The sequence below is a fragment of the Pogoniulus pusillus genome, chromosome 22 (assembly GCF_015220805.1).
Source record: "Pogoniulus pusillus isolate bPogPus1 chromosome 22, bPogPus1.pri, whole genome shotgun sequence".
Lineage (NCBI taxonomy): Eukaryota > Metazoa > Chordata > Aves > Piciformes > Lybiidae > Pogoniulus > Pogoniulus pusillus.
This window is the reverse complement of record NC_087285.1, coordinates 19,440,177-19,468,086: the sequence shown is the minus strand read 5'-3', so window position 1 is coordinate 19,468,086 and position 27,910 is coordinate 19,440,177. Positions and strand designations below refer to the sequence as shown.

At 52.9% G+C, this 27,910-nt stretch overlaps 1 protein-coding gene across 3 annotated transcripts in view; it reads right to left on the bottom strand.

Moving 5' to 3' along the window:
• The window catches only part of FLT4 (fms related receptor tyrosine kinase 4), a 64,392-nt gene that overhangs the window by 8,403 nt on the left and 28,079 nt on the right, over positions 1–27,910 (bottom strand). For all 3 annotated transcript variants that reach the window (XM_064162084.1, XM_064162085.1, XM_064162086.1), the window contains exons 3-25: positions 23,599–23,873; positions 20,079–20,191; positions 19,039–19,201; positions 18,659–18,798; positions 17,806–17,974; positions 17,011–17,128; positions 16,226–16,377; positions 15,374–15,536; positions 13,505–13,649; positions 10,757–10,865; positions 9,358–9,717; positions 8,986–9,132; positions 8,200–8,331; positions 7,866–7,972; positions 6,737–6,872; positions 5,549–5,653; positions 3,865–3,978; positions 3,297–3,385; positions 2,874–3,021; positions 2,259–2,353; positions 1,805–1,927; positions 1,332–1,443; positions 878–977 (exon numbers count right to left, since the gene is read on the bottom strand). In XM_064162084.1, coding sequence (XP_064018154.1) covers positions 878–977; positions 1,332–1,443; positions 1,805–1,927; positions 2,259–2,353; positions 2,874–3,021; positions 3,297–3,385; positions 3,865–3,978; positions 5,549–5,653; positions 6,737–6,872; positions 7,866–7,972; positions 8,200–8,331; positions 8,986–9,132; positions 9,358–9,717; positions 10,757–10,865; positions 13,505–13,649; positions 15,374–15,536; positions 16,226–16,377; positions 17,011–17,128; positions 17,806–17,974; positions 18,659–18,798; positions 19,039–19,201; positions 20,079–20,191; positions 23,599–23,873 — 3,315 coding nt within the window. The remainder of the gene's footprint in view (positions 1–877; positions 978–1,331; positions 1,444–1,804; positions 1,928–2,258; positions 2,354–2,873; positions 3,022–3,296; positions 3,386–3,864; positions 3,979–5,548; positions 5,654–6,736; positions 6,873–7,865; positions 7,973–8,199; positions 8,332–8,985; positions 9,133–9,357; positions 9,718–10,756; positions 10,866–13,504; positions 13,650–15,373; positions 15,537–16,225; positions 16,378–17,010; positions 17,129–17,805; positions 17,975–18,658; positions 18,799–19,038; positions 19,202–20,078; positions 20,192–23,598; positions 23,874–27,910) is intronic.

Below are 27,910 nucleotides of genomic sequence, written 5' to 3'. Positions count from 1 at the left end.
AGTTTCTCCTCATGTTGAGGTGAAGCCTTCTATGTTCCAGTTTGTAGCTGTTGCTCCTGTCCACAAGATACTCCTGCCCTGTGGGTCCCCTTGCTCATCAGTCAGCCCAGCTTAGTGCTCACTGCAAACAAGCAGCACTTGCACACTTGTCACACAGGCATTCCACAGTTACAGGACCCCCTGAATACTATGGGCCCTCTGCCTCTGGCCTCCTAGCTGATTCTGCAGCTCCCACCCACCTGCTGCCTGCTGGACAGCATGTACCTGCTCAGCACCACCCAGCACGTTGGCCATATGGACCAACTGGAAAGGGGCTGGTTCACTGTGCACTGACTGTAACAGTGCAGAAGGACAATTGGACACCTCTGACACCTTTCAGAATGGGAAAGCACATTGCCCATTTACAGACCCAGCCCAGACTGAAAGTGCAGGGTACATAGGTGGTTTTGTCGGGGGAGGTCCTGGCTGGATGTTAGGAGGAAGTTGTTGGCAGAGAGAATGATTGGCATTGGAATGGGATGCCCAGGGAGGTGGTGGAATCACCGTCCCTGAAGGTGTTCAAGAAAAGACTGGATGAGGCACTTAGTGCCATGGTCTGGTTGACTGAATAGGGTTTGGTGCTAGGTTAGACTGGATGAGCTTGGAAGTCTCTTCCAACCTGGTTGATTCTATGATTCTTATGTGAACTCATCTGGCTTGCCCTCCAGGCAGCTGTCTGGAGTGAAGGATGTGTTGGCTCATCCCCCACCCAGCTGAAAGTTCTTTGCATCCCACAGAGGAGCCTGTCCTGCCCTGTGCTGGGATCTAGGAGGTTTCAACTGTCCCACAGAAAGCACTGCTCTGCCCAGTGCTGGGATCTGTAGGGTTTCTCACTCACATTTCTGCTGTGGCATACTCAGGGGCTCTCATCCTGGTACCATCTTTGAGTCTCTGGCAGAACTCCTCGTTGATCTGGACTCCAGGATATGGAGATGCCCCTAAGGGATGTTCAAAGCGGGGTGAGAACAAGAAATGTGCCATCAGAAACCAGTCCTTCTGAGACTGCTCTTCCTACCAAAACACTTGGAGATGTGATCTGATGCACAGCTCAAGTCCTTGGTGCTGCCTGAGACAGGCCCCAGTCTTTAAGTGAGCTGGTGGCCATCTCTGCATGCCTGTCTCTCCATCACCCTGTTTGTGAGCATCCATATTTTTTTGCCTACACTGATGCCTCTTCACATCGTTCCTTAGACGTGTCAGAACCTCCTGCACAGGCTCACCCACCAAGCTGCTGCATGGGAAGAGAGAAGTCCTGCCTCCCTCAGCAGCATGTGACCCTCATAAGCACTCACCTAGTGAGAAGATTTCCCAGAGGAGCACCCCAAAGGACCAGACATCACTCTGGGTAGTGTAGACCTTGTCAAAGATGCTTTCTGGAGCCATCCACTTCAGCGGGAGTCGGGCCTGCAGGAGAGGGGCAAGGCACAAGTGGTCTGTCAGGGACATGACCCAGGACAGCCCTTCTTGTAGCAACAGCATGAAAGGAAACCAGAGACAATAGCCCTGCTCCTCTCTCCATGGAGGCATGAAAATATGGCCTGAGGAAAGGATGGAGACACTCAAAGGAGGAGGAAAGAGAATAAAGAAAGAAGGCTGAGGAACAGAAGAAAGGAGAGATGGTGGAGGAGAGCCCTTGTATCATCGGGCTGGTGGTTCCTGGTCCCAGCCACACAAGTGGTTCCACTCCTTCTTTTCAATCTTTGCCTCAGTGTATGAACACCTCAGGGGGCCTAATCTGCATAGAGTGTGAGGAGCTGGTACTTACACTGCCTTTCCTGACGTAGTCAGGGTCCTTGTAGATGTCTCGGGCCAGGCCAAAGTCACAGATCTTGACCACGTTGTTCTCTGACAGCAGGATATTGCGAGCTGCCAGGTCTCTGTGGATGCACTGAGGGCACACAAAGAGGAAGGGCAAAATCAGAGTGATAGGAACCAGAGCACCCTCCCCAGTCTTTACCCTGCAAACCTGAGCTGTAATGGGGAAATGGTGGAGGTGAGGAGGAGATAAACATTTCAAAGGGAGGTGGTTAAGGAGAGGACAAAATGCAAGACAACCAAGTTCCCATCTTTGTATCCACAGAGCAGCTTCAGACTTCCTGAGAAGTGTGAGGCAGATCACTGAATCTCTCTGTATGCCACAATTAAAGTGGCTGTAGGGAGGACTTCTCTGGTCAAGCATGGACAAAAGAAGAGAGGAGCAAAAGAAAGGGTGAACTCACCTTTCTGGATGCCAGGAACTCCATGCCACGTGCCACCTGGAAGCTATAGCAGATCAGGTCTTCCATTGTCAAGGGACTTTGCCACAAGTCATCCACTGTCCAGGAGTTCAAGTAAAAGGTGAGACAGTGAGTGGTCTCCTGTCATCCTTGCCCCTCTCCAGGACAGCTGGTCCTCAGTGCCAACCGGAGTAACCAGTTCCCCTCTAGGATTTTCTGCTCAGGTGGTGGATAGTACAAGGCAGGAATGTGCTCAGGTCTGACAATGAGTCCAGCCTTCAGCACATGGTAGTCAGAGTTGTGGGGAACAGGGCTGAAGGGACTTTGAAGTTCAGCTCATTGTTTCTGTCCTAGGGAGGACCCACTGAGATCCCCTTCAATTCTCCTTTATTTAGGCTTAGCATTTCCAAAGTAATTTAATTCTCCCTTTTGGGTTTCAAGAGTCTATTATGAGAGACAGCAGATGACAGTACCAAGCCCTTCCAGGGAACTAACACATGATAGTAGAGGGACCAGCTCCAAGGCTGGGTCCCAGCTTCCCATTGTTATGCCCTACCCCAATCCTCAGGTTAGACAAGTCTGGCAGGTGAGGAGCTGCTGCCAGGACTGGAGTTTTACCTTCCTGGATGGGCTGTGCTGGGTGGCTCTTGTGCAGCAGCAGGCGGTTGAAGATGGCACTGTCACTAATCCCAGAGCGACTCCTCCTGTCTGCTCTCGCTGCCTCCACGATGGACTGGACCTGGATGCGCAGCCTGGGAGACTTCTCCTGGCAAGGAGACCAGAACAAAGCCTCAGTGAGCAGCACATATTGTACCCTCTGCACCCATGAGCTGCACAGACTTGCTCTGTTCTTAGACTGTTGCTCTGGCCTAGAAGCACCTATCTTGCCCTGCAGAAATAAATGACTTCTCTGACATGCACATGAACCAAGCTCACTGTGTAAAGTTGACCTGCTGCTGGCAGAGGGTGTTTGTCCCATTGCCACACACCTTCCTGCCCTAGCTATGGGACAAGTCCCTAGGGGCAAAGGAAGCTACTTACCCTGTAAGGACTGAATCCTTCCCGTTTGGCCCGCAGATAGTTGGAGAGGTTTCCATACTTGCAAAACTCAACAATAACCATAAGTGGACCTGGTGAGAAGACACCAAAAATCAGGGGAGGAAGTAAGATTGGCATGGTCAGAATTTTACCTGGCTCATGTGCAGCCCTGCTGAGCTGTGGCACATACCCTGGGTGCACAGACTCACCAATAACATCCCCACACCCACAAAATCACAGAATTAATCAGCTTGGAAAAGACCTTTAAGATCCTAGAGTCCAAACCATCACCTAGCACCTTCTAATTAACTAAACCATGGCACAAAGTGCCTCATCCAGCCTCATTTTAAACACCCTCCAGGGATGGTGACTCCACCACCTCCTCGGGCAGCCCATTCCAAAGCCAATCACTCTTTCTGTGAGGAACTTCTTCCTACCATCCTGCCTAAACCTGCCCTGGCACAGCTTGAGGCTGTGTCCCTCTAGTCACACATGTGGCCAGCAGAAGTGGTGCAGGGGATGAGCACTGATCTCTGGGAGCAGGACCAGCCTGTTGCCCTGGGATATTTACCGTTGGGTTTGGTGCAGGCACCCAGCAGATTCACCACGTTGAGATGGTTCCCGATGTGAATGAGGATCTTCAGCTCCGACATCAGTGCCTTGTGCTCACTTGCAGTAGCTCCCTCTGGAAACACACACACCATGTAATGATGCCTTCTGGCAGCTTTTCACTCCCCCTCAGCACCTTTCTCCTAGCAGGGTGTTAATGTGAGTCTTGCTGAGGAGGCTGTGACCCCCAAGCCTTTGTATGTTTTGCTGTTGCATGTTTCCATAGGAAATGTCAGAGCCTTGTCTAGAGCTCCCTGGATCCCTTCTACATTGTGTGGAGTGCTCCCTACAGATGCAGGGATGCAGAGCAAAGGACAACACAACCTGTGTTCAACAGCTTTTTCCTTGTGATAGTTATGCAGGGCAAAAGATCACTCGAGGCTTACTTACAGATGCACAGATTTGAATCTCTGCCCTTTTGGCCTCCAGACACAATGAACCACAAAACAATTTGAAAGAAAATCAGAAACAAAAAGTCTCTGAGTCTTTTGATCATGTCTGTCCCAGCTCAAATCCAGAGCATCTTTTGATGATTGCAGACCGACAGCAAACACAGTGTTGTGCCCCTGCCAGCTCCCTGCACTGCATCTTCTCTCCAAATGTCTAATTTACCTCAGCTCCTGTCCCTCTTACCCTCAGGGTTTGTTCTCTGGGTTTGTGTGCCCTTTTCATACTTCTTGGCTTCCCCATACACGTTTTGCTTTACTTGAGAGTTTGCAAATTTAGTCTGAGAGACAGAAATATCCTCCTGAGGTGCAGCTGATGGTCCTCACGAGAGCCATGCCTCAGAAGGACTGTAAAGCAACTGTAAAGCCAGGATTCCCTCTGCAGCTGCCATGCAGATCAAGACATTTGCAGGGCTAAGTACTGCTGAGATGAGTCATGACTTGGTACCTACATTCAGGCCACTGCTGGCCAGATGCTGCCTTGGGTATTTTGTTAGGTGCCGAACTGCGGAATAATGTTTTGGATGCCTGTTTGATAACATGGCTATAAAAGCCTGAAGTCTTAATCTGGATTAACCAGGTTTTGTGTGCAAAGCCAGTTTAGCCCTCAGAGCTGTGTGAGAGCTACAGCCTGCTTCTTTACCCAGCTCTGAACCAGGCCCATAACCACAAAATGCAGGCACATTTGGAAGAAGGCAACTAGGAACAACACTTTCCTTCAGTGACCTACCAAAGATGGGCTCTGGATTCTTGTTTGTCCTTTGAGACAAATCTTGTTCTTTCCTTTTGCAAATAGCTAAAATTCCTTGAAAGCCAAGTTCCCCAAGTCCCAGAACCACAGAATGGTTTGGGTTGTAAGGGACCTTTAAAGGTCATTGCAGGGACAAGTCCTTACTGTTGGTTCAGTCACTTGCCTCCCAGTGTAGATGAATAGGGCTAAAACATCCAAGAGGGAAGCCCAAGAGGATCAACCATTTGAGGCCAAGAAGCCATAAATTCAAAGGTTGTCTCCAGATCCTCTGCCCTAGTTCAGGGCTGGCTGAAGCAGAAGCATCCAGGAGTGCTTGTGGGAGACAAAAACATTTTCCAGTGCCTTAACTGCCTGATGCAAAAGGCAGGCATTTACAGGGGCACATTGCCTGGCAGGTGCCTTGTTCTTTGCTGCTACTGCCCCCATATTTTGCTTCACTGTCCACTTACCTTTCAGCATTTTGACTGCCACAGTCTCACAGCTGTTACTTTTATTGATCCCAAACGCTGATGCTTCCACTACCTTCCCAAAGGCACCATGACCAAGGACTTTACCTATAGACAAGGAGAGAGGCAGTGTGAAGGAAGGCAGGTGTAGCACAGGCAGAATAGAATGGGAAAATAAAAATCCCATCAGGAAACCATAGAAAGAAAGAAAGAAAGAAAGAAAGAAAGAAAGAAAGAAAGAAAGAAAGAAAGAAAGAAAGAAAGAAAGAAAGAAAGAAAGAAAGAAAGAAAGAAAGAAAGAAAGAGAGAAAGAGAGAAAGAGAGGAAGAGAGGAAGAGAGGAAGAGAGGAAGAGAGGAAGAAAGGAAGGAAGGAAGGAAGGAAGGAAGGAAGGAAGGAAGGAAGGAAGGAAGGAAGGAAGGAAGGAAGGAAGGAAGGAAGGAAGGAAGGAAGGAAGGAAGGAAGGAAGGAAGGAAGGAAGGAAGGAAGGAAGGAAGGAAGGAAAGAAACATCATAAAGGAAAAGGAAGGAGTGGAAAGTGTGCCCTTGCCAGGTGGCTGTTTGCTCTGGTGGTGAGAACAAGAGAAAGGGTGGTGGGAGGAATTGAGACAGAGCTGGCATGGACAAAGCAGAGGAAGGAAACAGCCCTGCAGAAGTGAGAGGCTGTTTGTTGCCCTCGACCACAGGGAAGGGTAAATGTGATGCCTTGCAGCAGAGTAGCCCGAGCTAATGTCACTGCTCTGTGCCTCAAAGGTAATCTGCAGCCCTTTTAACCCTCCCAGACAGAGGGAGGAGGCTGCATGTGGGTGTCTCAACATAAGGAGGATAATGGATGCAGTCTTGGTCCTGAACTTGGGGTCCCTGCTGTAGGCTGGGCTGCTCTGTCCAGATTGCCAGTTGGAGAATATGGGGATGTGTTTTAAAGCGTGCCCAGAGGTCTTCTGGTCTCTGTGTGGGTACACTAGGAGAGTCTGGGCTTACAGCTGGCTCAGACCTGTCCACAGTCAGACCTACAGAGATTTCCTAGGCACAGCTGGGATTTAGGACAAACTAGAGAACACGGTTGTAAGCCTGAGGCAGAGAGGAAGCATTAAACACAGAAATGTGTGTAAGAAACCCAGAGAATGAGTTTGAAGGGCTGGGAGGAAGCCCTGGCTGCAGCGCGCAGTGGCAGGGAGGGGCTCTGGCTCACCTAGGCGCAAGCGGTCGCGTGGGAATTCCCACTTGCTGGAATCATAGGGCAGGTACTCGCACTGCTCCTCCAAGGGCACCTCGCCAGGGTCCATGATGATGGAGAGGTAGCCTGTCTTGATGTCTGCGTGGGCAGGCTGCAGGAATCAGCCAACACAAAGGGTGAGGAGATGCCCTCCCTGCACTGGGTGCTGACTCCCAGAGGAGATATGGTTCCTTTGCCTGCTTTGACCTGCTTCCCCCTGGCAAAGGCTGTTCACTGTCACCTCCTTTAGCACAGCCTTTGTGCACCCTGTCCTTGGCAGCGAGAGCACTTGAAGCAATACTCAACGACATCCTTTTCACAGCCCCACATCAGGCTGGGAGGTGATCTGCTGGGGAGCAGCCCTGTGGAGAGGGACCTGGGCGTGCTGGTGGATAACATCTATGGGACAGCAATGTGCCCTTGTGGCCAAGAAGGCCAATGGGATCCCAGGGTGTATTAGGAAGAGTGTGCCCAGCAGATCAAGGGAAGTTCTCCTCCCTCTATACTCTGCCCTGGTGAGACCTCATCTGGAGTACTGCCTTCAGTTTTGGGCTCCCCAGGTTAAGAGGGACCTGCTGGAGAAGGTCTAGCGGAGGGCCACAAAGATGATTAGGGGACTGGAACACTGCCTTATGAGGAGAGTCTGAGAGACCTGGGGCTGTTTAGTTTGGAGAAGGGAAGCCTGAGAGGGGATTCAATAAATGTTTATAAATATCTGAGTGCTGGGGTTCAGGAGTGGGGGGACAGGCTCTGCTCACTGCTCCCTGGGATAGGACAAGGAGCAATGGTGGAAGCTGCAGCACAGGAGGTTCCACCTCAACACAAGGGGGAACTTCTTTACTGTAAGGGTCATAGAGCACTGGCACAGGCTGCCCAGAGAGGTTGTGGAGTCTCCTTCTGTGGGGCCTTTCAAGGCCTGTCTGGATGTGTTCCTGTGTGACCTGAGCTAGATTGTATGTCCCTGCTCTGGCAGAGGGGTTGGACTCGATGATCTCTTTGGGTCCCTTCCAACCCCTGACATCCTGTGAGCCTGTGATCACGGCAATGGTGTTGCCCCAGGCCCTGCTGCACCATCTCCCCTGCCCTGGGACAGACAGTCACATACCCTTTTGATGTTACAGAAGATGAGGATAAGGAGGATCCAGAAGAAAACAGCAATAACCCCAGTCCCAATCAGGATGACAATCTCCACATTGGTCCTGTCATCAGAGCCTGTGGGACAGGAGGGAAATTGAAGTGTCAGAGATTCCCATTCTGTGCCCCTGTTCAGCCATCCCTTGTGACCTGCTGGGCAGGTGCTTGCCTGAGCTAAACATGCTCTGGACTATAGATCCTCCTGTGAAAGACTTAGAGGCTTTCCCTTCCTCCCACTGCCATGAGGGCTTGGCCACTCTCCTACTCCTTGCTTTTATCCCTGGGGATGTCACAGCTCCTGGTACCTTCCACAGAGACACTGGCTGAGGAGTTCACACAGCCCTTAGCGTTGCAGACGCTGCACAGGTAGAGCCCAGCGTCCTCTTCTCTCACCCTCTGAATGCTCAGCCTCTGGTTGAAGTCTGCCAGGTCAATCCCTGTAAGGCACAGAGGGTTGCAGTGATCACCCACATGGAGAGGGGGTTAGCACATTGGACTAGCTCAGGCTCAAAGTAAGGCTTCTAATTTTTGACTGGTTCATTTTAGGTGGCAGAATGAAACCACACCAGGTGCCTGAGACTCTCTTCTGTGGCCTGATGGCCCCAGAAATACTGTGGAAATGTCCTCCCCAGGCAGTGTATAGAGGGGACTAAAACCCTGCAGACAGCACTGGATGGGGAGGGTGCCAAGCAGTCCAGCTGATGCATCAAGCTCTGCTTCATCTCCAGGACCTGTTCCTTCTCCTCTGCAAGGTGCCTCAATCATTCCCATGTCCCTTCATGGGATCTGGGTTGGTCCCTGTATGAGCAGAGATGCCAGGCACTGGGCTGGGAGTAAGATGAATGATTTATCTCTCTGCACACCAGCTGAATGAGCACATGCACAGACAGTGCTGAGCCAGGCCCTAGGGCATAGATTTGGCTGCTGAGGCTGCATCAAACTGGGACAGAACATGACTCAAAGCCCAGATGAGCCAGTGCAGACAGCAGGTGCCTTTGCCTGGGCACAGCAACTCCCAGAACCCAGCAGCTCCAGCTCTCCAGCTGCTGGCTATGGTGCCTTGCCTTTGATCCACCCCCAGCCCACTGTACCTGACACTTCTTCCACCAGTTTCTCATCTTTGTACCAGCTGATTTCAGGGACGTGGCTGCCATCCACCTTGCAGCGCATCTCGATGGAGTCGCTGACGTTCACCCAAATGTCTGTCAGGTTCTGCTTCAGCCGGGGGATCTCCAGGGCTGGAGGGCAGCACAGAGAGGAGGAGGGGGAAATGGGAAACTGATTGATCAAAAGAATAGCTGTGTTTCTGGAGGGCTTTGGGTCTCTGACCCCTGCTGAATGGTGCCTTGAGAACCCAGGTGCCCAGCCTTTGCCACCCTGACTTTAGGCATGGACTGGGAAGCTGATGGCAGCAAGAACACCGGTTCTCCTCTGTTACTCCCACATGCCCTGTAGACCCTCACCCTGCACAGAGATGTATTTCTTGTGGCAGTGCTTCTCCCGGGTCTTCCTGTTCTGCACCTCACAGACATAGTCTCCCTCCTCGCCCAGGGAGATGTTTGGGATGGTGAGCAGCAAGGTCGCATCATTAGAGTCAGGCTTGAAGCGCAGCTCCCCTTGCATCTTGGTGGCATAGTGGTGGACATTCTTGCAGTCCAGCACCAGGGGGTTGCCCTCCTCATCGTGGAGCTTGGAGAGGTTCAGCCGATACCACTGCAGGTTCTCGTAGGTGTAGTTGTCTGCATTGCAGCTCAGCTGTAGGTCCTGCCCTTCTATGGGCTCTTCCGAGGGCTGGGACTCAATCTCAAACCCATCTGGAATGGCTTTCAGGAAGGAAATGAACATGTGAATGAGTTTCCACAGCTGAGCTGCCAGACACAATGAAACTGTCTGCTTGGGCTTAGCTCTCCGAGACTCTGCTGTCCTCAGCCAGGGTAAAGGAAGCCAATCTAGAGCAGACTGTGGCATGTCTACTTCTAGTGATCCACAGCCTAAGTTGTACCCAGTGAAGGGCTAAGGGGTGTGCCAAAGCCCCACAGAGTCGAGTTAAGGTAGAGTCATAAATTAAACAAGCCTGAGAGGTCTGCATTAGGCTGTTCCTGTTCTCAGCTCAGCTGCAGGGTTCTGGATTGCACACACAGCTGCTTTTACACATGCAGGCAGCTACACAGCCAGGCTGGACAATTGCACACACACAGTGTTACTGGGGCAGCAGGTGAAGATGTTCATCTGCCTCCACAGAAGCTGGTGGATCTGATAGCAGAGGTGCTATCTGTAAGGGCCAAAAGCCCAGGCTTCCATCTGTTTAGAGGGGCATGAAGATATCCCTCTCCTGTGCCCTTGCCACCTGGATCCCAACCATCAGTACAGGATGCCGCTGGCAGGAAACTTACGCAGCCCCCCATGGGCCATGACTCCAGCCGACACTACGACTGGGCTCTCAGCTTTCTCCCACCACAAAAATCCCGTGGGGACCCTGCAGGGAGCTCTGGCCAGCAGGATCCTGGCAGGGAGCGGGTCGGGCAGTGCCACTAGAGGATGCTCTTGGACCAGGCACATCCCTAGCCTCGGGAGCTGCCTGGGCTTGAGCCAGCAGGACATCCCCAGCCCGGGACCTGACAGCGCTGCTCCAGGATCTAGGCACATGTCTGTCTGCCAACGTCTGCCTGCGCTGTCTGCTACCAGGGCTCCAGGCTTCTGCCACTCAGCAGAGCTCTCCGGTAGCACTGCTTTCCTGCGGGCTTTCTGGTCGCTGTTTAAGGTGTTAACAGCGAATGACAAGACCCAGCAGGTCTGGGGATCTGCCTGTGTCAAGCAGAGAGCTCTGGTGACGCAGATGGAGGGGCTGCCTGCAGTACTCACTGGTCACGTAGAAGTAGATCAGTCGCTCATCTCGACCCACTTTATTGGAGGCGATGCACTTGTACATGACTGAGACATTGGCCTCCTGGATGGCCAATTTGCTGACTGTCTGATGGGAGCAGAGAGCATAAGGAATTAGAAAGAGCAAGAGGGAAGAGAAGCAGGATCAGTGCTGTTCTCTTGCAGACAGCAAAGCTCACAGCAAGCCTGGCCTGAGGTGGCAGCTGTACCTGGGAAAGGCTTATACAAAGATGTCCTCATTCAGTACCCCTTAGTACATTTCAAGCCTCACCTGCTGGCTGTAGCAAGAGCAACATAGTTTAATTCCTGATCTCTCCTCCTTTTTGCAGAGCCCAGCCAGCACCGTGGAAGCAAACTTAATACTAAGCTCCTTGGATCACTAAGAGGACAGGCCTGTGCCCGGCAAGGGGGACAAACATGATGTACAGCTGAGGGGGGGGGCAAACTCCTGTCAAGCTTTACAAGTCTGTGTCCAGCAAGGGGGACAAACACGATGTAGAGCTGAGAGAGTGGCTAAACTCCTGTGGAGCTTTTCAAAAGTGGGGAGAAAGGGAAGGACATGAAGGCTTTGATTCTCTGAGCCCCCTGCAGTTAAGTGACTACTTAGTGTCCCACAGAGTTCACAGCTGCTTACAGACCTGCTAGCACTCCTTTTGTCCATAAGGGAATATCAAACCTGTGAAGGCATCCCAGCTCTCACCACTTCAGGGAGAGCTGTCATCTTCTCCCTTTAAATTCCAAGTGTACATAGACATGATTCTAAAAGCTTCCTCCTCCCTCCTTCTAGCAAGACATGACTAGGGCTGGGCGAAGAGCCAGGTTGGTGCCCTGGGAGCACAGGCCCAGGAGATGCTGCCTCTGAATAAGCCAGGGGAGGCAGCTGGGGAGTAAGGCTGCTCTCTTCCTCTGGCTCACACTGCACACGTGTGAGCTGCCAAGTGTGTTACAAGCACTCCCCTTAGAGGAGATCTGCAGTGTGAAGCACAGGTTTCTCCTTCCTCCCAGTTTAAACGACAAGGCAATCACATCCCAGAGACCCTCCAGTGAGACAGTGTTTAAAATACAAAACAAATGTGTTCTTTTGCCTTTGCTATTCACCCCACAGACTTTGGGAACCGTGTTGGTTCTAAGTGGCAGTGTGTTAGCTTCTGCTCCTCAGGAGGAGCAGCCATTCCTGCAGTGCCAGCTCAGCACAGCCCAAGTGACCTTATTTCCAGTACTTTCATGCATTGCCTTTTCCGATTCTTGGGGCTATTGAATGCAGCTGCAGTGTCCCCACTGCTGCCACTTCTGTGTGCTGCCTTTCCTGTTTCTTGGGGATTTGCCTTCTAAACACTGCTGTTACGTTTGAGTTGGGCTTTCTGGGTCTGACATCACGCTGCTGCCTGCACATCCTGAGGCTCATTATGGCCTTTCCAGAGAGAATAAAAAACTGTGGAGGTTGTTAAGAGAAGGCAGACAGAAAGGAGAAGGAGAGGGAGAGAAAGCACTTTTGGAAGACGTAGCATCCCACCACAAGTGAAGAGCTCTTTTCTCCCAGAGCTCTTTGCACATCCCAACCTAAGTTGGGCCTCCAGGACATTTACAGCCAAAGAGATGGAATGAGCAGGACACAGCTGAGGAATGGAAGGGAGAAAATGAGGAAAAAAAAGGGGAGATCAAAAAAATACCAAAATGAGAGTCACATCTGGAGGGATGCACAAGGGCTTTGACCCCAGGAGCTCCCACCACCCCTGCTCGCTTCCCTGGAGGGCACCGATCCCTGCCTCTCCTCTCATCTGCTCCGGGAGAGGCAGGATCTGTCCCTGCCACCCTTTTGGCAGAATGACGAACTCCTGGCCAGGCCAAGGGACGGGAAGTGGCTTTGGAGGTGTGTAGGAAAACAGGAAGTGACTTTCGGAAACAGGGGCCCATTTGTTTGTTCTGCATCCCTCTGTGAGCAGCTGATGCCCGACACCAGCGGGAACAGGAACCCCGTCATGGCACAGGCCTGACACTTGTGGCTACCAGAGGGGCAGAAAGAAACAAGCAGCCAGCAGCATCTGTCTGCTTGCAGGTCACAGATCACAGAATCATAGAATCAACCAGGTTGGAAGAGACCTCCAAGATCATCTCCTTCCAGAGAGGAAACACTGTGAGGCAGTGGGCTCTGTGGGGCACATGTGCCCTCACTCACTCACAAACCTGCAGTGGATAGATGCCAGCATCTCCATGCCACCCTCACCTGCATCCCACAGGGATGGGGACAGCTGGGTGAAATGCCATGCCACACACACCTTCTTGAGGGCAGAGATTTCTTGGTCAGCCTGACTCCCTGCTCTCCATTCCCCAGCAGCCCAGGCTGCTCTGTGAGATTTGGCTCTCCCAGGACAGCTGATGCAGGAGTGCTCAGAAAGGGCCGTGGGAGCCTCCAGAGAACACATCCCCCTCATGCTCTCCCTGTTTAGGTGCTCTGTGCTCGCTGGTGGTGGGTGTGATCCCTCCAGAGCCTCTCCAGAGGCAGGGCCATTTCTCAGAGGTGACAGTTCACCCTCACCCTGGGGTCACCTGCAACTGCACAGCCCCACTGGAAATGGCCATTGATGGCTTACTCCAGATGCAGAGGTGTGAAGCCCTTCCCAGATCTGTCTCTGCCAGGCACTTGTGCTGGCTGATCCCAAAGGACCCCTCTGAGAGTGCCTGTCTCCAGCTCCTCGCCCTGGGACGGGTGTGGGGCTACAGCCTCACCTTGTTCCGCCCCTCCACAAACTCCACCCAGGTGTCGATGCTCTCGATGGGGTTGACAGCGTCCTGCTGTGACACATCTTTCCAGTCCTTGCACTCGGGCATCCGGTCCCGCTGGTGGCGCCTCGCTGCCCGGTGCCTGCTGTTGCTAACCCAGCGGCCAGGGAGGAGCAGGAGAGAAAGGAGAGAGATGGAGAGAGGCTCAGCTGGGAAAAAGGCAGCGAAAATAGCACTGTGTTGGAGAAGTGATGCCCTTGTCCTCTGACTATGCAAAATGTCCTGAGTCTCTTGGTTACACAATTCCAGTGTGTTTTACAAGGGTGCTCTGCAATCTCTAGTGAGGCAAACATTATCTCTTGGGGCAGGGAATGGATGCTGGTGTCCCAGGCAGTGTCTTCACACCCAGGCCTGTGGTTTCATCCTTCCCTGCTAGGACTGGAGAAAGGCAGGGGTGAAATCTATTTGTATGTGCCTGGTGCAGTTCTTGATGCCACTTTGCTCAGTGGCAAGGCCTTAAAACCCCTGCTGGGACTGAGAGTCAGAGATTTCAGAGACTGGATGGATGCTGACTGGTTGAGCACCCAAAGGTGCTCCTGTTGCTTTTGATTCAACAGATAGCAGAAAGGAAACATCCTAAGCAGAGATGCTCCTGGTATCTCAGTGGCATGGTGGTACCTCTTTGGGATAAGACAGGTGAACAGGAGAGGAGTGCTCAAATCTGTCATGGACCTGAGGAGCTGCAGGGAGCTTCTGAAATAGAGGTGAGGCAGGGAGATGGGAAGGTCTGCCCAAAATCCAGGGTGGGAGTTGCAGAGGGAGAAGGCTTCTGGCACTATGGAAGCAGTGGGGAGCTGAGCACCTAAGAGCAGTGGCAAGGGTGTGTGCTGGCAGCACAGGTCAGAGCACTCAGCGGGCTGAGCACATTGGTGAGCTGTGTAAACAACAGGAAGCTCAAAAGAAGCCTCCTGCATCCTCCGGAGCTCTGCTAGGCAGAAATATGGTGGCCTTGGGAGACAGTGCTCATAATTCATGGGCCCCTCTGCTTCCTGACAGGGCCACAGAGCACTTGCATGCGATGAAGAGCTCTCTGGTGTCCCTGGCTCAACAACAGCTTTGCATAGGGCTGCAGGATCTGGCTTCCTCCAGGCACCCTGATGTCCTCCACCCTGACATGCTCTGGCTACCACTCCCCAGCATCCCTTTTCCTTCTTCCTGCGAGGCTGCCACTAAAAAAAATGTCATTGCAGCCCTGCCTGGTGCTGTCCCAGCTTCCCAGGGCACAGGCAGTGGGGGCATGCACCCTTCCTGCCTGTCTACTGGTGCTGCCTGCCCAAATGCCCTCCTGGCAAACCACCCTGGCAGCTGGCAGAGATCTGGTGCTTCCCCTGGATCAGCAACTCTCCCCCACATGCAGCAGCTCTGCTCACCTGCCTGTGAGCATTTTTGCTACTATTATTACCTAGCAGCAGAAGAAAACCCAAAGAACCAATCAGCCTGGAGCAGGAATGGGGTGAACCCTCAGGGTCTCACCAAGGGACTGTGATCACTGTTTCCCCATAAGCAGTGTTTTTATTGCAGGTTCTGTGAGATGTGGCCCGGCCAGGGCCATCCTCTGCCAGATGCAGATGGTTGAGGACATAGGAGAAGCTGTAGAAGCCCTTAATGTCTGGGACTAGTGGGCTCCACTCTGCCTCTTATAGGGCAAGTGGGTATACAGTACTTAGAGCTATCAGCTGGTGCTGTCCTTCTCTTGCCATGGTCGGGACATCAAAAGCAAGATGCGGGTGGGAACACATCCACAGTGCCCAGGGAGCCCATAATGCCACACTGGTGGCCTGGTAAGTCACTGGGGTTGGAAGAAATGGCACTTACAGGCTGCGTCGGGAGAACATCCGGCAGGGCATCCAAGGCCTCCACTGCCACTGGATCACCTCGGGTGCTGGGATGCCATAGACCGTGCAGGTGAGGGCCTGGGGGCTCCTCCGGGAGTAGATGCTTGGGGAAGAGGCTTCCTTCTCATGGATGTGTGGAGGAACTGCAAGGATCAGTGATATGAGTGGCCACAGGCTCAGCTGCTGCATCCCCAGTCCAGGCACAGCTGTCTCCAGACCCATCTACAGAGAGCCTGGGCACTGAAGCACAGGGCTCTCTGGGCAGCTCCTGGGGAGCTCAGGCCCACAGGGCAGAGCAGGTCTTACGTGTGCAGGTTCAAGTGACATAATTTCTTCTTCCTCTGCAAACTGTGACTGGATGCTGCAGGGCTCAGAGCTTGCTGGAGGCAAATCTCCAAGCAACAGTGCCCTCCCAGCACTTTTTGTGCTGGCATCTGGTTCCTGCACTACAGGGACCAGGTTCTGCCTGGGAAACTCCCTAGGAGCTTCTCACTCAGAGGAATTGCTTCAGCTCCAGGCTCCACGCATGTTGTAGCTGCCCTGCCCTTAAGTCTGCATCAGTCAGGGTCATCCTCAGCAGCATCTCCAACTGCAGTTGAGATACTGCCCTTGAGCAAGGATGTATTCTGCTCAGAGTGATGAAACCAGGAACAAACCCGTGCTGTATAACCCAGGCCACAAGGAGCCAGAGCATCCCTCAGCAACAGAGGAGAAGATAATGGCGTAGGTACCAATCGCTTTAGGGCAGCACTGGGGACTTAGTCTCTGAGCAGCCCCGAGGCTGGGGCCATGGGCTCAGCACTCCCCTCCCAGCCCTGTCCCTGTCCCTTACCGTTGACAATTAGCTGGAGGCTGATGTGCTTCTCCAGCCCTGCCAGCCTGTTCCGCAGCACCAGTGTGTAAGTCCCGGCGTGCTGCTCCGACACATCCTTGATCTGCATTGAAGATTGAGATTGCTTGGAAATTAGCTTCCCATCCTTGTACCTGCGGGGAGGCAGAGAGAAAATACAGCCATGGGGAGGAAGTGTCCCACTGGCAGCTGGGCAGAGGTTTGCTGGTCCCCACTAAAGCACAGTCAGGGCACACCTTGCTAGCACTGGGGACCTCTCTGGAGAAACTCCTGGGCTTCCCCAGACCTGAGTTGTGGGTCTGTGCATTGCCTTGAGTGGATGTGTGTGAGGCTGGGGATGTTGTAGCTCTGCCCTGAGAAGTGTGCAAGTGCAAAGCCCCCAGCTCCCAGCCAACTCCAGTGGAGGTGCAGCACGATATGGTGCACAATCTGGTCCACTCTCTTGTGCCTCTGTGCAGTCAGCATCCCCACTGCAGATGGACGAGAGGGGCAGCTCCTGTGGGAGCTCCACTTGGCTCATCCAGACAGCACAGACCTGCCAAGTCCTGTGCTGTTTCTCACACGGATCTCACCTCCTCCTGTCCCAGGCTCTACAGCTGAGAGCCAGGGCAGGTGGGAGAAAGAAACCCCCATGGCTGGAAGAAAAGTGACATTTGGGCCACTCTTGCTCAGAGAAGGACCTAGTGAGGAGGTTGGGCTAGGCTTCCTTACTTGGCAAAGGGAAGGGAGAGAGGAGAAGGTGGCTCAGGCTAAGAAAGGTGAGTTACCACTGGAAGTCTGGTGGGGGGTAAGCCATGACTTTCACCGGCAGCTTCACAGCTTCATCTCCTGCCGTAGCTTCTATCACTGGGCCTTTCCTCCACTCCACATTGATGAAGGGCTTTTCTGAAAGGGAAAAGGTGAGCATGGAGGAGAGGACAGCAGAAAGGGACAGGCTGTCACCAAGCTCTGCTGCTTGCCACACAGCAAGGGCCAAGGACAGGCAGGGTCTTGTGGCAGTGCGTTTGAAAATGTCTGCAGCAGAGAAATCAAAATCAGCAAAGTCCACTCTTGTGTCATCTGCCATACAACCCCCAACTCCTCTTCCACATCCCTGTTCCCAGCAGGGCTCCCTCCCTGGAGCAGAGGCTGTAGATGTCAGGCAGGGTTGGGCAGGCCAGCACAGAGATGTGACTCTGCCTTGCTGCTGGCATGCCAGGAGGCTCTGCTGTCCTGTGAATTTCTGCTGTCAGTGGTGCCCTGTGCTCTCACTACTGGGCTCCTCTGAGGCCACGTGTGCCATAGGGGCACCATATGTGCCACAGGGGCATGAGACATGTCCTGCCATCCCACTGCCAATGTAGTGTTTGTGTCTCTCTCTCATTATCTTGGCACCTTGCTGAGTGTGGTTGTGCTCCCAGTGTGGCGCTGGGGTGCAGAAGGGCTGAGGGGCTGGGGGCAGGTTGGGTCTCACTTAAGCAGAGTGGGATGGAGGTGCAGGATGCCCTCAGCTGAGCCTTGGGCCAAGCACTGTCTGAGCTGGGCCCTGCCTGTGGCTCTAGGAGGGAGCGGAAGGTGCCTACCATGCACGATGACGTCAGTGCTCTCCTCCAGCATCTGGGCACCGTTGGTGGCCATGCAGGTGTACTTGCCCAGGTCCTGCTGGCTGACGTTGTGGAGGGTCAGGATGCTGGAGAGCTCCGTGTGTGTCTGCAGGGACCTGCGCTCAGACTCCATCACTGCCCGCTGCGTCTGTCGGAGGTGACAGGGAGAAGGGGATGAAAAACATCGACGGAATGGAACTGTGCAGATGGCATCCTCACACCCAGCCTCTCCCTGGACAGCCATCTCCACTACTGATCATCATCCTCAGCAGTGGAAAGGCTACAAGCCCTCCATGACTGAGCATCTGAGGCTGGGCTTAGGGTTTAGCACATGTTTTGCTCTGATCTGCAGCCCAGAGGCCAGCCTGGGAGCCCTGCAGGTAGGTGAACAGCGATAGCCTCAGGTGACTCATGTGTCTCACTGTTCACAAGAGCCAGAGGCTACAACTGCAGGAGAAAACAGCAGGGAAGGGACTCCCTCAGAGGCTTTTGGTGACCAGGGCTGTGTTACTACAGTATCTCCTTTTTAAACCAAAGATATTTGCTCTGGTGGAAATGAAGCCAGTGTTTGCCCAGGAGAGCCCCAAAGCAATAACCTCTCAGCAAGGACAATGCTTCCAGCCAGGAAAAGAGGTCTTCCCTCTGTCTGCCTTCTGCTGTAGGAGAGAAAAATGGCTAAGTGCTCTGGCCAAGATGTCCAGGGCACAGCATGGTTAGGATCATGAGGTAGAGCCCTGCCAGTGACATGTGGAGAGGAACAATGAGTGGGCAGGAGGGGATGACTCGGAGTGAAGTGGTGCAGCGCGCTGGGAGCAGCTCTGTTTGCTGGTACCTGTTTGCCAGGGTAAGTCCACTGGAAGCGAACCCCAGAGTTGAACTCAGCCCACACTGTGCAGTTCAAGACCAGCTTCTCTCCCACTAGCAGCTCCATGGCTTTCTTGGGATACAGCTGGATGTCGTACAGCTCACTCCCTGGTGCAAAGAGGCAACAAAAAGACTTCTTTGATTTATTCACTCTTTGACTCTGAGTAAGCAGTCACAGGGGGCTTGGGTATGGCCCCCTGCTGCTTGTTGAATCTATCTGGCACAGCACAGAGGAGATAGAAGTGCCTTGCAGAGCCAACATAAAGAGGACCACAACAACCCCGAGAATCACAGTGATGGCCTTCAAAGTCATCCAACCCGCACCCCTGCACCTTCCCAGGTATTCACCTGCTATATGGATGATGAAGAAATTGGATTTGAAGACCTTCTTGTCAATGACAGTCTCACACTGGACAAACAAGGAGTCCCTGATCAAGTGTGTGGGTACCTGCATCCCCTTCTTGTTGTCCCAGAAAGTGCTTTTCCCATCAGGGTGGATGAGGGAATTTTGCTGGAAAAGTCAACATTTTGCCTACTGAAATAAGAGGGAACAACATTCCCACCCCACCCCTTCCAGGCTTTACTCTGCCTAATTCATCTCTTTTGTGGGAATAAGTGCTGCAGCATCACACTGTGCTGGCCTCCCACCGAGGGTTTGCCATCTAGGAATCACAGCCTCCCCTATCCCCTGCATCCTGCACCACGAGCCTCTGTGTCTGCAGAGTGGGCCAGAGACTTCCAGGAATGGAAACATCTAGTGATAGCTAAGGAAACTGATGCTGATGTCCCAAACATCAGTCCCTCTGGGATGAGTGCTGACCTTGAGTAGTGTCCTTCCAGGCAAGGGAAGGCCCCTGGCCCCCAGTGTGTCCCTGGAGGCCTTTGTACAATAGTAACACTCATCTTGGAAGGATGTATTTGCGTTGTAAAAAAGGAAAAAAAGGTTAAAAAAAAAAGAGGGGGAGAAAAAAGGGCAGAAGCAAACTGATAACAGAGTTGTTTTTAGTCACCAGCCCCAGGGCTCCAGCCTCCTCCCTTGTGGGGATGGAGACCACCTAGAGGGTTGGTAGATCACAGAGACCAGAGGAAAACAGGGGATGCTGTGGGGAAATGGGATTGAAACATACTCTTGTTTTGTTTCACAGAGCTCCAGGGAAGAGAAGTGAGGTTGGCAGGAAACCTGTGGGGTCTGCCCAAGGGAACTGGCCAGCGTGGCTTTGACGGGCAAATAAAACAAGGAAGCCAGTGGCTTGTACTTTCCATGGAAAAAGTATCCCCTGCACTTTCCATTCCTGGCAGGGCCTGTCCTGCTTCCACTCAGGCAATTACAAATGCAGAAGAAATGCACTGCCTCTGTGTTCAGAGCGTCCCACTGGCGGAGCTCTTACCGAGATCAGTGTGACGTTAAGATCCGGGATGGACACCAGGCATGGTACCCAAGTGCTCTCCTTCTTGCTAATGAGCAGGGTCTCTGGCTTGTTGATGAATGGCTGTTCAAAATCTGAAGGAGACATAAAGAGAACAACTGAACAGAGGCAAGAATCACAGAATCACAGAATTAACCAGGTTGGAAAAGACCTCTAAGATCATCGAGTCCAACCTATCACCTAACACTTTCTAACTAACTAAACCATGGCACTAAGTGCCTCATCCAGCCTCCTTTTAAACACCTCCAGGGATGGTGACTCCACCACCTCTCCAGGCAGCCCATTCCAATGGACAATCACTCTTTCTATGAAGAACTGGGAAGTGGAAGCAGCAGAAGAAGAGGCTTTCTAGCTCTCTTTTACACAGCACAAGCTTGCCAGAGGGAGTAATGTTGAGCTGCATGGCTCGGTCTGCAAGGTGACAGAGAAGACACCTGGAGCTTGGGAATGCAAAGAGAGCAGCCAAGGGTAGTGCCTGGGCCAGCTGGCTCCTTCACACCAAACACCCAACTGGTGGAGCAGTGCTGGAATGACCTCTGCTTTCCTGGCCCACTCAAGGTCTGCCTGGGTTTAACCTTTGATGAAGGTGGCAGGTCTTGACCTGGGCTCAGTGCCTGCCCAGCTGGTGACTGTGCGTGGCCCTGTGGCAAGGGTTGGTGCAGGCTTGTGCTGCCCTGGTGCAGCAGCAGCAGCGAGACCTTCCAGGGCCAGGAAGTGATCCACAGCAGAATGGTATGCAGATGTCATCCTGCAGCCACCCTGGCTGGCAGATAAACAGATGAGCTGAGCTTTCCAGGGCTGCCACCCCACTGCCTCCAACTGCTGCAAGCACAAATATTGACAGGAAGAGCAAAACCACTCAAAATTAATCAGTGAAATGACTTAGCAAGGCCACAGACATTAGACTGAACTCCACGTGGAGATAGCACTGAGGAACAGAGTATCTGCCCCATCCTGCTCAGCGAAACGACTGAAGCCCAAGTGGGGCATCTATATGCTGATGGCAGCATATAGAGGAGACATGCCATAGCCCTGGCACATCATGACAGGCATCAACCAGTCAGAGTAAAAAGACCAACCTGACCCCAAAGAGATGGCAAGCTAACAACGTCCTTGTCAGGTGATGGTCATGCTGCAAAGACCTCCTCTGGGTGAAGAGCTATTTTCTACACCTTAGGTGAAACAAGTCATGCACAGGAAGCCTTTTGGTCAGCTCTTATGGAAATGCAGAATGCCCAGAAAATCCTTCTCTTGATTTCCTGGGGGTTTGTGCTGCCACAGGACTGCTGTCTTCTGAAATCACAGCTTTGTTTCCGAGCTGTGTTCCTCATTCTTCTCTTGAGCCCTGGGCATGTGAGAAGGAGGAGTTGACAACTGCCAGAGGTGAGAGATTATGAGGCCTCCTCCAATCTCAGATGGCAGCCAAGAACTAACTGATTTACTGGGCTGGTCCTGCTGCCAGTGAGCTCGTGATTCATGCACTAACTCCCCTCTCTGACCACATGACATATTTTCTGTAGGGCTGTCTTAATGGGCCGGATGGGAATAATTTAGCATCTTCCTCATCAGTATATGCTCAGGTTTGTGAGATGGGGGCTGCACATATCCTGTTGTACCTCGCTAAGGCATTCTGTGTGTTGACAGTGCTCTCTGTGGCTATAATCAAATGCACACCTAACCAGACGCATGGGAAATGAGACAGATGGGTGGAGAGTTCATTTGACAACTGAGCTGCAGGTAAAATACAGAAGAAGCCACTTTTGCAGCCAAGCACAGATATTTTCTTCTTGGCAATTCCACCAAGCTCTCAACGTGAGAAATTAGGTTGATGGATAAACCTGTGGTCTGATCGCGCTGTCTCCAAACATCCCCAACACTTACATCAGCCCTTCCATGCTCTCAAGGGACAGTTTCACATTGCAGTCCCATTCAGCAGAAACAGACAGGGCTTTATCTGAATGTTCTGCAATGACTATGATTACTCCATGTCTGAGTTTCTCTGACATGTTGCTTCTCCTGCCTGAAAGCCTGTCTTGCCTGGAAAGGCAGATTCTGAGGTTTCCTGGATGCTTGATAGCCATAACAGGGCACAGCCTGACAAGAGTGAGTATGGATGTGTGCACAGCAACGCTGTGAGGTGTTGCCTGGATCTGCTGCACACACACTGTCCAGAGGCAGGGTGAGACCCCTGGGCCCCAACAGTGTGGGATTTATTGCCCCTAAGCTACACCACACGTGCACACTTGCTGCCGTCTGGTAAAGAGGAAAGGCATTACTGAGCTGCTGCTGAGGCTGAGGTGAGAGAAGGTGGACAAGGGGGCAAAGCAGCATTTTCCGGGTCACAAAAGAAACAGAGGCTCTTGCAAAAGCACTCCCAGCACGGAGCCTTGTGAGGTTGTACTTATTTTCACTGCTAGAAGCTCTCTGCCTCCACTCTGATACAACACTCAGGAGTGTCTGAACATCCCTGTCCATCTCCCAGACAGGTCCATCTCCCGACAGCATGCCTGGGATGCGGAGAAGCTCTGTCCTGTTTTAAGATGGACAGAAGAGCCCACGGGAAGAGGAGGCAATTGCCCAAACAGACCTCAGTTCCTCTCCAGCAGCTGCCCAGTTTTTCTGATTTGCCCCTGCATTTTTCCCTGCATAGCTGCAGAGGCAAATCTGGCTTTGCCCTGGGACTTAACTGAAAAATGCATCTTGTATGTCATGACCTGCCTGGCTTATGACAACTGCACCAACTAATAAATGGGGGCGGAAAGAGAAATAGCTCAGCCAACTGTTTCCAGGGGACAGGGCTCATTTATCTTGCTGGAGCATGTTGCAAGCAGTGGGGGAGATGGGAAAGAAGGAGCCCCTGGAGCATGGAGGAGCCGAGTATTGACCCTGCAGCTACTTGCTGAGCTGAGGTCCTAGCTCGAAGCCTGGTGGACAGCCCTCCTCCCCCAGAACACATCTCATGACCCCGCTCTCTGTGGGCAGTGTGGAGGGGAGTATCTGTGTCTGCCACTGCAGAGCAGCTCCAGCAGCTCAACCCCGGGGAAAGGAGAACAGGAGAAGGTTGCACATGGTGCACTTGTACCGACTCCTTCTCTCCCCCGCTCAGTCCCAGCTTAACGGAACGTTATCGTCCCCAGCCCCTGCGCCGAGGAGAGTCCCCAGCTGCCCAGAAGCGAGCTCTTGTGCTTTTTTTAGCCGCGGAGCATCCTTGAGGCCGGGCTCTCACTCCTTAAATTCCTACATTCCAGCCTGGCTGGAGCGATGCCCCCGGGCCAGGACGTAATTGAATCCCAGGCGCTGCCCAGAAACGGAGGGATATTGATTCCTGCAGGGAGCCAGCCCCAGGTCCCCTCCCCGAGCCGGCAGGAGCCACGCTCTGCCCAGGGAGGCAAGGAGCACGCCGAGGCTTTTCACCTCCGCAATGTTAGACTGGTGCCCAGGCTGCCCCCGAGCTCCCCCAGCCCGGAGGTGCAGCTCTTACCTCTCACGAACACGTAGGTGCTGACTGCTGTGGTGCCCTCGATTTTGGCATCAATGTACTTGTAGTAGCAGCGGTAGTAACCTGTGTGGTTGGCCTGGGTGTCGGTCAGCACCAGGACTTTGCAGTACGGCTTCGTGCCTGTCCCCTCACAGTCTTCTTCTCGAATTGCCTGGCCACTGCTGGGGGTTGCTGAGGCCACCAACTCAGTCTCCTTCTCCTTCCCAGCAGGGTCCACCTTGCCCCCAGGCCACGACCACTCCAAGGGGTGCTGGCCTCTAGACATTGGGCAAAGAGGAGAGTTAGTTGTGAGGATTTAACCTCTCTGCGTGAGTGACTCCACGCACATCTGCAGGTGGGTCAGCTGTGGCACGGAGGAACAGCCACCCTTCAAGGGGCAAAACAGGCCTGAGGAAGTGGTTTCAATCACCAGACATTCGTCCCCTTCCCCAGGGCATCTCTGTGGCCATGCTAAGCTCTAAGTTATCAGCCTACTCACAATCAGGTCTCCCCCTCCCGTGACTTTGTTCTGCTGGTATTGATGCCAGGTCAGGGAACCACACAGGGCCTTGAGGGAAAGGCTCCATCTATTCTCTATTCCCTCTCTTTATTAAAAGGGTCCAAAGCTATTAAGAAAACACAGAGATGTGATGAGTTCCCATGGCTCCGTGTAGCTGCCGGCTGGGGCTTGCAGTGTGATGAATGGAGTGGGAAGCAAAATGAAGGAAGGAAAACAGACTGGAAAGAAAATGAGAAAGAGAAAAGCAAGAGGCAAGCAGAGATAAACGACAGCAAGCAGAAAACAAGAAGAGACTCAGCTCATCAGTTGCCAGCTGTTTCCTTTCTGCTGCCATGAGAGGGGGCTCCCTTGCTCTGCACAGCACTCTGCAGCCCCTCCAAAACCCCCTGGCTGGCCTGAAGCTGCTGTCCCTTTCCACCTCTGCTACAGACACCTCTCCAAAGAGCACAGTCTCAGCGCCTGCTCAACAGCAGCCCAAAGACAAACAGAGAAGTCCAGGAAGAGCAAGACCCCCACAGACAGAGCGTGCAGGTGTGTATTTATGCAGAGCTAAGGATCTCCGGAGCAGGAGGCTTGCATGCCAGATGCACGCACACATGCGTGCCGCCACCGCTTGCTGACATTGCCCTTGTTTACTACGAACAGCACAAGCTTTTATGCCACGCTGGAAGTTTCCTTCTGTGAACTCAGAGCCCCTTTCAGAGGAAGGCCCAGTTCCCACTTGAAACGTTGCCAATGTGGCTGGAAGTCCTTTAAGAATGTGCAGGGAAAAAAAAAAGAAGGGAAAAGACATAGCAAGAGACAGCTGTGGGGGGAGAAATGCCCCTTTGTCAGCACTATTTGCTCTGTCGAGGGAAACTGGGGTCATCTAGGATACAAGTTGGGAATAAGCACGTTGGCAGACACAGCTCCTCTGCCAGGACCCTGCCAGGGCAGCTCTGCGGGCAAAGCAGCCGAACCGTGGCCACCACCAACAGCTGGATGCAGCCAGGCACATCAGGGAGGAGGTGAGATAAGTGCCATTGGAGGGCACAATGGCTCGGGCACAATGAGGAAAGGATTTCTGTGCAAGCGTGGGGGAAAGACCTGCTCCTTTGTGTTTGTCTTCAGCAGCTGATTTATCTTCCTGATGACTTTGCTCTCTTCCAGCTCCCGCTGCCTGGCTTGCTGGGGATGAGTCTGGGGACAGTGTGCTGCCCTGTGTCACCAGGCACGAGGGCTCTGGAGGCAGCATCATGCCCTTAAGGACAGCCACACTCTGACCCAGCCTAAATTGCCTTCACTAAAAATGCCTTCAGTGCCTGAGGTAGGACTGGAAGTGCAGCTCCAGAAGCTTGTGTCCAGGAGTCACAGGCAGTTTTGTCCCAAAGTCTCAGAGGCTCACAAACACTTCCATAAAATAAGGCTTGAATGTTGAGGCTTTCCCGTTCTGTTCATGCAGAGGGAAATCACCAAACAAGCAGCACTCAGGGGCCACTGCCATGCCCTGCTGCACTGGGTGCAAACCTGGGACCGGCCCTACTTTGAACCCACAGCTGAGAGCATCAGGCCCTGCGTGCACAAAGGAGCCCCAGAGTGCTTTGCCTTTGCTGGGGCCTTTTTGGCTGCCCACGGGGAGCAGGGCAGCTGTACAAGGCTCCGGCGTTTCCGCTCTCTGTTTGTTGACCCACTGGGATTTTCACACGTTATCAGATCCCCTTGTTTTATCAGCCAGCGAGGCCAGCAGCAGCTGAGTGACACCTGTTTGTATAAACATGGATGGGCAGAATAAACAGCCAGACCAGCCTGCGGGCAGCTCTCAGCTAAGGCACCCCTTGCATCACGTCTTGCTCCACCAGATTCCGTGGGGATGCAGTAGGTGTAGACATCAGTGTGAGCCTATGTCAGGCAGGCCAGGCTGATTTGGACTTACTTCTTGATCTGCCCTCAGCATCTGTGTCCAGTTCTGGGCCACTCAATTCCAGAGAGATGTTGAGGTGCTGGAAGGTGTCCAGAGAAGGGAGACAAAGCTGGTGAAAGGCCTGGAACACAAACCCTATGAGGAGAGACTGAGGGAGCTGGGATTGTTCAGCCTGGAGAAGAGGAGGCTCAGGAGTGACCTCATTGCTGTCTACAACTACCTGAAGGGACATTGTAGCCAGGTGGGGTTGGTCTCTTCTCCCAGGCAAGCAGCAATAGAACAAGGGGACACAGTCTCAAGTTGTGCCAGGGTAGGTATAGGCTGGATGTTAGGAAGAAGTTCTTCACAGAGAGAGTGATTTGGCATTGGAATGGGCTGGCTGGGGAGGTGGTGGAGGCACTGTCCCTGGAGGTGTTCACGAAAAGGCTGGATGAGGCACTTGGTGCCATGGTCTAGTTGACTGGCTAGGGCTGGGGGATAGGTTGGGCTGGATGATCTTGGAGGTCTCTTCCAGCCTGGTTGATTCTATGATTCTATGATCTGGGGAAAGGACCAAGCATCAGCTTTTGGTTCTCTCCCTCCTACCTACCACCTTTGAAGATTTGTTCCCAAGTTGTTTTCTTCCAGCTCTGTGATAATGTGCCTCTGGGTGATGGAGCCCGCTGGTGCCAGCTGAAAACAAATGCACTGTAGGCTTCTCCACAGCAGCTTTCCTAAATCTGTTCAGGATAGATGCTTGCCAAGGGAGATGTTGCAAGTGGCACCACTTTTCTTCAGTCCTCTTTGAAGCTCCAAGGCGTGATGTGATGGACAAAGCTGGCTGTGGCTTTGTGGCTTAGCTAGGATCAGACAGATCCTCCCTTAGCACCACGGAGGATGTTCACAGCAGTTGCACACATGTAGGAAAGAGGCAGCAGGTGTTGTGTGTCCCTGCATGCTGCTCCAGAGCAGTCATGGTGGGGCACTGCTGTATCCTCAGGTTCCTCAAGTTCTGCCACAGTGCTCATTTCCTCCATAGCAGCCAACAGGGCGCAGAGGTCAAATACTTCCTCTCTGCTAGAGCAGGGTTTGTGCATCTGCCAGTCAGCTCTGTTAACAAGTCACTAGGCAGCAAGGGACAGCCTTGCCCTTCTTTTTCTAAATACCACATCAGGGTGATGTTCCCTCTCCATCAGAGTGGCCAGCACCTGTGGAGTGGAATGGATGTAGCTGGAGGGGCACGACCAGGACCAAGTTGGTCGCTCCGGAGGTTTCTGCTGTTGTGCAGCTGGCTGCTGTGGGCTCTGCTCCAATATTCATGAGCCAGAACAGCACAAGCTCTCTGCTTTCTCCCAGCACAGGCTGCCAGGGGCATGAATGCAGAGATTCACAATATTTCTTCCTTCCTTCTTGGGATGGGAGCTAATAAAGGATGCACTGTCCATGTGGTCATCAGCCCCTTTGCCCTACTCTGCCACATGCTTAGATCAAAACACCACTGGGGCTCTCAGTCAGCCTTAGCATCATCTGTATTTTGGGGAATGCTCCTACACTGGTCCCGTGCTCTGTCTGGACCTCTCAAGGGGGCACTGTGCTGGGTGACCAAGGATCATGCTTGTATGCAATGCCATTTGCAAAAGCACTTGGTGGCTCCTTGTGTGTGTGCTGTGGCTTTGGGTTTCTGTTAAACACACCCAGCTGCAGGGGCAACACTTCACCTACGCTCTGGCACAGACTTTGGTCACCAATGAGGCTAGGCAGGTTGGGGAGCAGGAGGTGGGCTGCAGAGCTGTGAGTGTGTGAGTTCCAGGCTGCTGCAAGGGAGTCTGAGAGCGCGGTTGGCTGCAGGACTCCCACGCTCAGTGGGTGAAGCTTGAAAGTCCTCCAGGGAGTCTCATGTGGGGGGTTTTGAGCTC